General features: G+C 42.3%; 1 protein-coding gene across 3 annotated transcripts in view; it reads left to right on the top strand.

Annotated features, from left to right (window-relative positions):
- The first annotated feature begins 438 nt into the window (after window positions 1-438).
- BBS4 (Bardet-Biedl syndrome 4) overlaps window positions 439-13,081 on the top strand; it is a 35,600-nt gene continuing 22,957 nt past the window's right edge. Inside the window, exons 1-2 of one of the 3 annotated variants that reach the window (XM_063314565.1) lie at window positions 439-648; window positions 7,767-7,818. In XM_063314565.1, coding sequence (XP_063170635.1) covers window positions 625-648; window positions 7,767-7,818 — 76 coding nt within the window. In that variant the 5' untranslated portion in view covers window positions 439-624. Of the gene's footprint in view, window positions 649-1,225; window positions 1,333-7,765; window positions 7,819-13,081 lie in introns of those variants that run through there. The other 2 variants (XM_063314566.1, XM_063314567.1) reach the window with 2 other exon arrangements.

The following is a 13,081-nucleotide window of genomic DNA, read 5'->3' as shown; positions in this document are numbered from 1 at the left end:
TCGAACTAGCAGGGCGTAACTAATGAAGACTTGGATTTTAAGGTTACCCCCGTCTCAAATTCCCGCTTCAAAAGGGGCGACCACCTGGCACCCATGTTCCCTACAAGCACATTTTTGTAGAAGCGATATGGGAACCTGTGCTCTTGCAAAAATACGAATTCAGTCTCTGGAACCCGAAAAGCGCAAGCCCAACATGTATGTTTTCTATCTGCAGGGTTTTTTTTAATCTTTTTATTTTTCCTCCCCCGCTGACTATCTCAAATAGTTCGCTCCCTATTATTGTCGGGGGCCACCAGTCCCAATGGGCGAGTTCAATTCACAAAAATGGGGGGAACCTGAAGCAGCAAGCAAAACATTGGAACCTCCCTTGCGCGGGCAGTCCATCGCTTCCTCCAGCCCTCCCCTTTCCCGGCCGAGGGCTGTGACGTCACTTCCGTTCTCTCCTGCGCCTTGACGTCGCAGCCCGCCTCAGGATTCGGAACGTTCCCGGAGAGGTGCGACGCAGAGAGACCGGAAGTTCTGGTTACCGTGGCAACAAGATACCCCGCGGACCGATTACTTCCGGGCTGGCTGGTCACCTAGGCAACGGGCAGCTGGTGGAGGCTTGCTAGATGCTGAGGCGCCATGGCGGACGTGACAGCCCGGCCGGTGAGCGGGAGTCCCCGTTCTCGCCTGTTGCTCCGCTTTCCCCTCCTGGGGGGCAAGGGAGGGCCGGGGAGGGGCCGGGGCCCTTTTTTCCCAGTGCTTGCGGGGCCTAATTCCGCTTGCCCTTTCTCCCACCGTCTTCCTGGGCTGGCTCAGCCAGCAGGCCCTGCCCTGCTGTGGTCGGAGTGGTTCTGGGTCGGTGGGAACACGACTAGCTCTGGTTTCTTAGCTGCGGACCACGGCTGAGCGTCTTGTGCCAGATCAGCCAATTGTGGCTTGTTCAGCAAACCGTGGCTAGGCAGACTGCGGCGTACTATGGGGTGCAGGAGCGCAGTCAGAGCCTGGGGGGGATTTTATGGCTGCCTCCTCTGTTCTCTTTCCCCTGCTCATCCTTCCGTAGCGCCTGCAAAGACACACTTAGTCTTTGCCTCGTCTCCCTGCCAAGCACCTACTACTTTTTAAAAGTAGGGTTTTCATCACGTATTTATTCCATTTCTGTTCCACCCAACTCCCGATAACTCTGGGCCCCAGGGCAGCTTGGATCTCGCTCTTTAACCCTACCTTCTATTTCGTCTGACTTTTTCGGTGGCGGTACATCTATTAAAGAGGAACTATCGTCAAGATATTGGCGTATTGAGAACCAGTTTGGTGGCGTGGTGAAGGGGCCAGCCTAGAAACCAGGAGATGGTGAGTTCTAGGCCTCCCTTAGGCATAAAAGCCGGCTGGGCGACGTTGAGTCAGCCCCTCTGTCTCAGCAGAGCACCTTTTATCAGCAAGGACCGCCACATCAGCCAACTGCCACTAGTAGGGCATTTTTTTGTACTTTGGAATCAACTGGATCGTTATGCCGTGTTGTAAGTGGATCTGCCCTCGAGGACAGTCTGCAAAATATAGGTAGCATAGCCCTAAGGCCTGATATTAAATGATATTAAAGGCAAAACTGAAATACTTTGGCCACATAATGAGAAGACAGGACACCCTGGAGAAGATGCTGATGGTAGGGAGAGTGGAGGGCAAAAGGAAGAGGGGCCGACCAAGGGCAAGATGGATGGATGATATTCTAGAGGTGACGGACTCGTCCCTGGGGGAGCTGGGGGTGTTGACGACCGACAGGAAGCTCTGGCGTGGGCTGGTCCATGAAGTCACGAAGAGTCGGAAGCGACTAAACGAATAAACAACAACAGCCCTAAGGCCAGTGAACCCAGTTACATGGAGTACACCTTGTCAACCACAAAATAACTTCACCGACTCCAAAGACAGTCATGGTCTCCGTTCAAAGATTGGGTTGTAGCAAAATCCTGTTTTGCTGGAGACCACATTACCTTAAGGCAGTCTTAAAGGCAGGTAGTTGAGGGAGTGAGTGAATCGCCTCCAAAGAAAAGAAAACTTCATCCTTGCATATGAATGCAAAAAGGAAATGGACTTATTTATAATCTGCTTTTGGGACTCCTTCTCTCACACAAAGCTGTTGGGTGACTGAGGTTCTGTTTAGATGGTTTCCTTTGGACTCCTTGTCACTGACCCCATAGCAGGGCTGTTTCAGTTGGGTTTCACTGCTTATGATTTTTTTTTTTCTGGGCAATTTTAGCTGGCAGCAGCTCCATCTTTCTTTTAGAGAGCCAGGTGGTATAGTGGTTAAGGTGCTGGCCCAGAAACCAAGAGGCGGTTAGTTCTAAGCCTCCCTCAGTCATGCAAGCTGGCTGTGTGATGTTGGGCCAGAGCCACACTCTTAGCCCAACCCACCTCACAGGGCTGTTGTTGTGGGAAACACAGGAGGCAGGCATATTACAAATGTTCGCTGCCTTGAATTGTATATAAAAAGAGGTGGGATGAAAATATAATAATAATAATGACTGGACAATATGCTTTGGTTGCTAGCATTCTAACCAGCTGGTAGCTCTCCACATGGACAAGATCCCTCCCTTGAGGGACTTTCCATCTAAATTTTGATACAGTGAAAATAATGGAGGGGAGAGAAAAAGAGCCAGATGTCCATGGTGGCAAATTTGGGGTTAGTTTGCTTATACATTATTAGGTTTAGTTACAATCAGATGTGGTAACTCTGGAAAATTGTGCCAGAGCCTTCATAGAAAAGGCGGACTTTGGGGCAGATATCTGAAAAGAAGTAGGAGATTGCATTCCATAGACGTTCTGCAAGGCAACTTTTGTCTTTTCCTAAAGCCCATTGGCCATCTGAGCAGAATTTTGTAACTCACTGTGCTTTAGATTGGGATGCTATATTGGTTTTCCACATCTGAGATTTTTCGCTAGTTCATGTTTGGCCAAACAGTTTCCTTTATTAAAAAGCCATGGCCTAAGCTTGTGGTTTAAAAGGCTCTGATGAATGATTGCTGGATAATCACTAGAAAGTGGTAAAAAAAATCCAGTTTCCCAGAAGGCTGTTGATAATCTTTTTATTGTTTCTCTCTGCTCAGTATTATAAAAGAGAATTTAAAAAAAAATCTTCATCCCCCCATCCCCCAGTGGTGTTTCAAAAATTATAATACTGTAGTCCATTCTACAACTTCAGAACTTTTACATCTCACACTGCTGTGAATATAAACCAGGCCTTAGCAAAGAGAAGATCACACACAAAAATGTCATCAGTACCTTTGCAGATTTTAAACTGTGCTCTCTGTTTATGGCAACCTGGTCTAATACTGAATTTGTTACAATATTCTTCGGTATTTCTCGTCAAAAGACATGACTCATGGATGTACCTTTTTTTCTTTTGATGGTCACAGCTGGAGAGTGTACTTAGAATCTTGGTTCTTTATGAACACATTCCAGGATTTTTAATAGCTCTTTTAATAAAAGCTTTAGCTCAGCATGCTACATTTGGCAAAAGAATTGCAATCTAGGAGCCAACTGATTATCTATTCTGCTTGACTATATTTGGTACTACAATAGGAAAGTTTTGACATTTTAATTAGGGTAAGATTTTTAGACTGAATTTTTCTCTACAGCACCATTCTCGTCCAGCACAGTTAACTCTGTGTCTCAATATATTATGGAGAAAGCATCAAGCTATTTTTAAAAAATCTCTCTGTTCACTTCTTCTGTATTATCTTAAGGTGCTATTGAAGTCAAAAGTGCTTAACAGCAGTGATTCTAAAAAACTTGAGATTTAAATATAAAGGTTCCCCTGTGAGCAGTAAAGCACATGGGCTATAAGAAATCAAAGCAACAGGTTTACCTAAACAAAACTTATTTTTGTTTAGGTAAACTTTGGTTTCCAGTGTTCTGCCCTAGATATGAGCCCTTTTGTCTGATGGCACAGGATTGGACTGAACTAGTTCTAAGCTATTTTCAAGTAAACATCTCTTCATAAATCAAAATTAAGCCAAGCAAAATTAATCACCAAGGAACACATCCTGTAAAACAGCATCAAACCACAGCAGCAGATAAAGCCTTACGAAACTCCACTTTTTAGAATAATCTGGGCAAATTAAATTATTACTTAAATTAATTATTACTTAAATTAATTATTAAATTACTTATTACTTAAATTAATTATTAAATTACTTATTACTTAAATTAATTATTAAATTACTTATTACTTAAATTAATTATTAAATTAATTGTTGCTTAAATTAATTATTAAATTATTATCTTAAATTATTACTCTTATTGTTGTTAGATTTTTATCCCACCTTTTAAAAATATAATTCAAGGTGGCAAACATTCATAATACTCCTGCCTCTTCCCCAGAACAACAACCCTGTGGGGTGGGTTGAGACTTAAGTGACTGGCCCAATGTGACCCAGGTGGGTTTCATGCCTAAGGGAGGCCTAGAACTCACAGTCTCTTGGTTTCTGGGCCAGCACCTGCACCACTATACCAGCTGGGCTCTCCAAAAGGTCTTAAAAGAAGGATGGAGTTGCTGCCAGCTAAAATTGCCCAGAAAAAAAAAATCATAAGCAGTGAAACCCAACTGAAACAGCCCTGCTATGGGGTCAGTGACAAGGAGTCCAAAGGAAACCATCTAAACAGAACCTCAGTCACCCAACAGCTTTGTGTGAGAGAAGGAGTCCCAAAAGCAGATTATAAATAAATCCATTTCCTTTTTGCATTCATATGCAAGGATGAAGTTTTCTTTTCTTTGGAGGCGATTCACCCACTCCCTCAACTACCTGCCTTTAAGACTGCCTTAAGGTAATGTGGTCTCCAGCAAAACAGGATTTTGCTACAACCCAATCTTTGAACGGAGACCATGACTGTCTTTGGAGTCGGTGAAGTTATTTTGTGGTTGACAAGGTGTACTCCATGTAACTGGGTTCACTGGCCTTAGGGCTATGCTACCTATATTTTGCAGACTGTCCTCGAGGGCAGATCCACTTACAACACGGCATAACGATCCAGTTGATTCCAAAGTACAAAAAAATGCCCTACTAGTGGCAGTTGGCTGATGTGGTGGCCCTTGCTGATAAAAAGTGCTTTGTGCTGCTAGACCTCCAACGAAAAGGCCAACGCTGTTGGCTGTGTGGGGGACAACAAAGCAGCTCCTTTGCCCGAAATAGAAGCTTGTGTGCACAATTACAACACTTTGTGGTCCAGGTTCATTCACTGCTTCCTGCTATTGGATGATTTTTTTGATCAACAAGATGTTTACTCTTAAAAAGGGGGGGTGGGGAGAGATCTTACTGGGTTAGGACAACAGTAACATTACTGTTACTGGCATGAATGTAGACCCTTTGCCAGTCTTGCAGCCAATCTCCAGCTGATTGGATTCCGCTCCTAAATCAACCTGGTTTTAGAAATGTCAGTATGTTTCTTTCTGCAAGAGTTTAAGGACCTGTTACCAGACTGAAAATACTGTATTTCCTTCTGCAGCTGCTGCTTTCAGAGGGCCTTGGGAGACTTTTTTTGGCAAAACTTATATACAGTGCTTTCCTTGAAGGACATCTGGCTCATTTAAAATAAATGAGCTATAATCCAACACTGAGATACTGATTTATTTTAATTATTCACTCTCTCCCTCCACCCCCCTCTGGTTTTCAAAGATTTGATAGTGGCAATATGCAATTTTTATTAGGTAAAAAAAAAATCACCTATATACCTAGGTGATGGAGCCTGTGATCTTAGAGATGGGGGTGGGGAGTTATTTATTGGAATGACAAACTTGACAAACTTCAGGGCAAAGGCTAAACCTGTCAAGTTAAAAAGGAAAACAATGCTTTCATATTTGCTTTGTTCTCCTGATTTAGTGACATCACTGACTATGATTAATGCCACTATTTCCTCTTGAAATGGCCATGTTTTCACTGAATGCTGAGCCTACAAAGGAAGACTCGCTCAAGAACAGATTAGGGACTGTTTGTATGCTTTGCTTTGAACCTAATCAGCAGTTCTGCCCCTTCTTATCCCTGGTGTATCTTCAGCTTTCAGAGGAGAGCAGAGCTGGTTTAAAAAGCAATGTGTGTTTGCCAAAAAGAAGTGCAGCTCAGCATCTTGCATTCTTAAGGTGTGTGTATACATTCACAGTTTCCAAAAGGGTAGCTAAATTAGGCTGTTGCAGCAAAAACAAGGAAGTGTCTGAAGGCACCTTAATTTTCTAATGATTATATTATGCCATGAGAGATAGGAGATGTTATTCTGACCATAGATGGTTGATAGAGAGAGGAAGGACTGTAACTGAAGAAGTCAAAGGGAATGAAATGCAGGAAATATTGGCTGTGACAATTACCTTATTAACAATTAGGTAATTATCACTCCCTGTGTTTTCCGCATTTCATTTCTCTGATCTCATCTTTATCTCCCTCCGTGAGTGTTTATAGGTACCTAGAATGACACTTCATATATTTAATTAAGTAGTTGACAGTTGATTTAGCTGCTCTACGTTTATGAATTTTAAAATGCCACAAGGTGCTTGGTTGTGTGTATGTGTACACACACACACACACACACACGTCCTCTGTTCTCCACAAAGAAAAAACCCCCAAAACTCTTCTGGCTTCTTTCATGCTGCTGCTGTTGGGAATTGTAGCCACCCAGAACAAGTGAGAACGTCATTTCACATTTGAAAATTCCGGACCTCATAATCTTTGGGATTAATAATAATGGAGGGAAGATAGCAAGTGGAAGGAAATGGAATTAAACTATTAAACTAATATTTATTTTATTTTATTTATTATTATTTATTAGATTTTTTTATCCCGCCATTATTTTTATAAATAACTCAAGGCGGGGAACATACCTAATACTCCTTCTTCCTCCTGTTTTCCTCACAACAGCAACCCTGTGAGGTGGGTTGGGCTGAGAGAGAGTGACTGGCCCAAGGTCACCCAGCCGGCTTTCATGCCTAAGGCGGGGCTAGAACTCTCAGTCTCCTGATTTCTAGCCTGGTGCCTTAACCACTAGACCAAACTGGTATATAATTAGCATATATTGCTAATGCTCAGCTGATTACCAGCAACTTTTTTGTTAAGAGGTCACAAGGTATATCAACTAGGTGTATTTTGTGAGGACACATATAATATCCATTCTGTAGAACTGGCAAACCATTGGAAAGGGCATCCAGAATTACTGAGCTTGTAGGTTACCTTCCCTCTAAGAAAATACAGTTGTGTTTGGGGGGAGGTTATTATTTTTTTAAAACAAGTATGTGATGAGATGGCAAAGTTGGATACAATTTGCAGCATAATTCCATAACTGTAGTTCAGAGAGTTCTCACTTCCCATCCAGTAACAGAATTCAAATATTGGAAAGATCGAGAATAGACAAGATTTTTTTTTCATGTCAGAAGCACCTACCAAGGCGCTTCTGTGTTGAAAGGATTTGCCAGTTACATCACCGTTGCCCAGGGGACGCCCGAGGGGGCTCCTTTCATGTCCCTGCTATTTTCCCACCAAAGTGGTACCTACTGATCTACTTGCACTTGCATGCTTTCGAACTGCTAGGTTAGCAGGAGCTGGGACAAGTTGGCGGGAGCTCACTCCGTCACACGGCTCGCGCTCTCGGGTTTTGAGTTGCCGAGCTGCCAACCTTAATGGTCCTCTGACTCAGCGTCTTAACCACTGAGCCTCCGCAGCCCTTAATAGACAAGATGAAATAATAGTTTCATATTTCTTTTAAGTTTTTAATTCTGACATACTTTTCCTACTTTCTTTATATTATTTCAGACTGCATCCCTGCCGACAGCAACAGAACTTCCCAAAGCCAGATCAGGGAGAGGTTTGTTCTAATTTATATCTCTATAGTTATTTTAGCCATTTTAACTACTGTCCCTAATGTATTCACTTGTCAGAATGTGTAGGAAACACTTCAGTTAGTAGCTCAAAAATGGTTATTTAAGGAACAAATTGAATCTAGTTATTAACTGATATTAAACTGCAGTTGTCCCAGTTCAGCTATAACGGCCATCTGTGCTTTCATTAAACAAGAACATTCATCCCGTGTCCTAAAGAAGACCTGGTTAGGTGAGGGTGATGGTGGCACCCTCTCTGAGATTTGCCCTCCTGGATTCCAGGTCTTTCAGTTACCTAGATGCCAAAACCAAGGAGTGCGGGATGGCACTGATCTTTAGAAACACCTGGGACCAGGGACTTTTTTTCTAAAGTGGTGGGATGTGATCTTGGTGTTAGCCTTTTGAGGTAGGCCAGGTCAAAAAACAGACACTGCAGGGATTCTGAGAATGCTGCTTTATTGTTATGGGGTATATTGACAGAATTGTGAAAGCCTGTCCAAAACCTTTATTACCTCATTTAAGAACTGCAAAATGAAGATGGGGCTATTTTGAGTCTCTCATATTTTCTGTTTTCCCAGGGCTAAGCAACTGTTTCATCTCCCCAACCTCTTTCCAAAGGCCAGAGCTAAATTCATCTACAGTTAGGAAGACACTGGGAGCCTGGTTGGTGTACTGGCCCCCTTGCTGTTCCATAGGATCCTTCCCTGAGCTGCTCAACTTGGTCTTTGGCTGGCTTTGGAGTCCCCTTGTCTTTTGGTGTTGGTTAACTTCAGCCTCTATGCTTGGGGGCTGGATCAGGAAGGGCTCAGGAGTTGATGGCTTTCATCTGTGCTTATCTGAGGTTGTCTTGGGCCTGTCGTCTGTAGGTGGCCACATGCTTGACTTTGTGTTTGCCTCAGAGCAGTGGTTTAGTGATCTGAAGGTCTCTTGTGTTTAAAATCTTAAATTTACAATTTTAATTGTATTGGTATCATAATTTTCACAGTTTGTGTTAGCAGTTAAAAAAATTAATCAATTTTTATACTATATAGGTTGCACTGTTATTTCAACGGGACAGCTATAATCCTATTTTTCAAAGCTTTGTTTTGCTGGTAAGGGACTGAAATAAAGAGTCTTGATTTGACTTGATTTGTCATCCTGGTCCGGGTGAGATTAACTGCCAGCCGTGGGTGAATAGCCTAATTCACATGGTCTGCCTTATATACCTTATGGATCTGGATAGATTCTGGTGGGCACTCGAGGAGTTTCCTGGCCATCTGATGGGCATTCTGTTGAGTACTTAACTCAAGCTTGATTCTATGATGCTGATGAGGGGAGCAAAATGTTATTACTTCTCCTCCCTTATTATATTGGTGAGCTGTCAGTCAAGAGCCTTGTTTAGGATGGTCCACTCCCTTTTGGGAAAAGGCAACAGGTAGATTTCCTGCATGGCTGCTCTGAACAGCTTGAACAGTGTGTTACCAATGAAGTTGTTCAGATTTGCCAGTCTCTTGACTCTTTATGGGCAGAGTCTGATGTGATACCAGGGTTTGGTTCTCTCCTTTCTGCTGCTTATTATTTAAATGAAGCCACTAGGAGAGGTAATCTGTTGGTTTGGAGTAAGATATGTGGGAGCTTCCACATAGCCCCCTCCCCTGCCCCTGAGAATAGGTCCTCCAAGACTTACAGAGATGTGTAATTTGGGTTTTAGTATCTTATTCAGAATGTTGCTTGTATAAATGAGTGGGGTGGGGTTGGTGGTTGGTGATTTAATCTCAGAATACTCAGCCATGTGATTCTGAACTATTTAGCCCCTGTTTTTGTAGGTGCTTTGATTAATCTTAATATGTGGTATTTTGGTTGTCATTATTGCTAGTACAGTTTTAAGGCCATTTATCCACTGAAGTCCTTAACTCCTTTAAAGGTCTTGCATTATTCACAATGGTGATGTTACCTAATTGCTCTTCCAGTATATTAAAAATTATTTTTTTAAAAAAGAGAAATTTACTAAGTCTCCTAATTAGATGGGTTTATTGAGAGATATAATCCAATAGTGCCTGTTTTATCCCTTCATAATGTATCACGTCAGAAGAGGTGGCTGTTGTCAGCTTTAATTTGAAGCTCAATAGCTTACTTGTATTCTGTTTCCAAGCAGGCAAAGAGGAACAGAGTAAAGCTCTCTTTCTGGAATTTATGAGTAATGCAAAGGCAGTTGAGTATTAAGAGTAAACTTCCTCCCTTTGAAATAATTCAAACCAGATGTAGAAGGGGGAAAAATGGATCCTGCTGTTATAACTTTTTGCAGCTTAGCAGTTTATTGGAAACTGTACTTGTTGGAAGTAAACTCAGGAAATTTACTAATCCGCTCTCTCTTCTGTGCATTTGTGGCCTAGAATTTAACTGGGACCAACTTCTGTAAAGCTTCGGACTGTGCCTGATCACTTGGAGTCCATTTTTACTTGCTTTAAGCCATCCTGTACTTCAAACGGCCACAGTCAGCCAGTGCCTTTGCTCTACAAAATGTTGTCTTGGATCTGAGAGCTTTTTCTAGCCGCACACTTCAAAGAGAAAAAGAAAAATGATGTAAGAAGCCCAGTAATTAAAGCCTTCCCTCATTTTGCAGGAAATGAGATTGACATGGGAGCATGTGCACTTCACTGGGGCAATTCATCTCTTAATGCCTCAGCTGTGATCAAAAGGAGCACTCTCAAACAAGAAAGGTTTAATTAATATTGGAAAGGCTCTTTATTTAAAATGATTGATTTGGGGTTGACAATTTTAGAAATATCGTGGCATGGGGATCATATAGCTCGATTCAGTTCCATTTCCAGATAATGATGGAAGGAAAGAAAAGCTTCATTGCATCTTCAGTTACCTGTCTCCCTTTCCATTTTATGGAACATGTTCCTTTGATTCATTGTTCCCAAACTCTGTATCTATACTGTAATGGGAACGGTAAAGATAGTTTGAAACCTCCTGTATCCCTTCATGTTAAATTAGGATATTAATTTCAGTGAACACCAGAAGGTGGATTGCAACCTTACAGTCAGATTATAGCCTTCATGATTACCCAGAAGGAAACTCTGACGTGTCTGGGGTATTCACTGTCTGCTTTGTAAGCCCAGAAAAACCTTGGAGAAGGAATGGATGGGAGATCCAAGTTGGAGGGGGCTAGAGAAAAGACCTTTCCCCTCACACCGAAATGTTGGTTCTTGAGGAGCACAGTCTGCTGCATTTATTTCACCACTGCCTCTTGGACATGTGGCTCTGGACTTCTGCACATGCGCCCACAGGAATGGCATCATTGCTACTGTGTGTGCATAGCAAATACATCGAAAAGGGATGAGTATCTGCAACCTGCCATGCACACCAACAGCCTTTCCTGTCTTGGCTCAGTTGCCTCTTTTCCTGCTTGCCTCTGCTAAAAATGGCACTGCAGGTCTGCTCCTTATTTCTTTACTGGATATTTTGCAGTTAAGAAACTGATGAATGTAACAGAGCGGTAGGAGAACACGGGATTAATACAATTAGCTAATGACATCCATTCGGACTGCCATGAAATTCCGCGAACGATTTCCGAGCAATTGTACAGTGAAAGACCCAACTGGAAGGTTCCTGATTTTTAGGCAGATTCATCACAGGCTTTTTCCTGTACAGAAGCAGAACCCTAAATGGAATTGCTCATTTGAATTTCCTCTTGTTGAAATAAATGCGGAACAGTGGAGTATGGTAAATCTCTTCTGATGGAATAAGGTTGAGGTAGATTGGATTTCCTGCTGGGTGAATGGCGAGCACATTGATAATTATTCATGGGAACACTTCTTCTTCTTCTTCTTCTTTTTTTGGCTGTAAGTGCTTTTTTGTCACACGCTTCCAGAGCTGCGTTGCGCAGCGCCTCCCACAGCCAACATGTAGCCCCCCCGAGACTTAAAACATGCCAGCTACAGCATCCAAAGGGCCAACGGTGATAGGGGAATTTAACTGCCACTGCTTTTGTCTGTGAAATTGCACCACAGCAAAAGTTCCTGTTTTAAGACCCTCCAGTCCTTTTAAAGCGTTGAGGGGTGGCGCATACTTGTTTTACATCTCCATTTCAGTGGAAAGATTAAGACAGTGCAGACTTTATTCCAGCTGAAAACAAGTATTGTATGCTTAATGGGCTGGATTGTATTTTGAGTGGGGGTTAGGTTGCCACACAAATCTTAGGAAAGCTGATTAACTTTGGGAGACTTCTTAAGAATACTGTCTACAGACAAACGCCGGCTCTTCGGCTTTGAAACGGAGATGAGCACCGCCCCCTAGAGTTGGACACGACTGGACTTAATGTCAAGGGAAACCTTTACCTTTACTATGGCATAGGTAAGCACCGCTGTTTTATGATTTCACCCTTTTTTCCAACGTTGTTCAAGATCTGAAGAGAATCTGTTTTAATATTTCAAGAATACTCCAACTTAAGAAGTAGGTAAATAAATAATCCTACATGAAAACCCCGTTGTTTTTCTCATTCCATTTTGAGACTGTCTAAATGATTTGTATGCTCCATGTTCTGCCAAAGTAAAATGGCTTCAGATATCACCCTAAGCCATCATCTGTTTTATCGGCTTTGGTCTAATGAGTTGTGTGAATGGAGCCACCGTCAGCCTGAAGTGATCCATCTGGCAAATGGGATAAGGCGCTGCGTAGTTCAGTTTCAACAGTGGTGGGTGTTTCTAAATAATCTGATACCTGCAGATGCTGCTGTTGGTGTAACTCTATCAGGAGACAAATTATTTCTAATAACAGCAGAAGCCCCACATTGTATCCCATCTTTTAGACTTCTTTTTTTATATACTGTATATATCAAATTGAGATTTATTAGGCATTTGAACTAGGCATTTGAAATACAGGGAAACAAAGCGAAACAGTTTCCGGGGCCATACTATCCCTGGATGTGCACTTGTTGGCAAACATTGCACAGCTGGACATATGCACGTGCACAACATCGTCTTTCAGACATTTGGCGGCATCTGGAAAGAAGAAAAAGAAACGTTGCCATACTGCTTGTTTTCCACTAAGGGGAGATGCAGAGTCAGAAATGTGATCCTTTTCTTTGTTTGCTTAAATGGTCTTTTTTTTCCCTGCCATTTCAATCAAACTTTTGCCTTTCTGGTGTACAGGGACTATTAATACAGGATAGCGAGATGAATTACAGCTTTGTTGCAAGCATCAGAATTGTTTATGATGGGTTTTATTAAACCCAGTTGACTGTAAATAACTGTAAGCCATACAGGT

This window comes from Candoia aspera, chromosome 13 (genome assembly GCF_035149785.1).
Source record: "Candoia aspera isolate rCanAsp1 chromosome 13, rCanAsp1.hap2, whole genome shotgun sequence".
Taxonomy (NCBI): domain Eukaryota; kingdom Metazoa; phylum Chordata; class Lepidosauria; order Squamata; family Boidae; genus Candoia; species Candoia aspera.
Note: the sequence above shows the minus strand (reverse complement) of the source record. Positions and strands in the feature narration are given on the sequence as shown.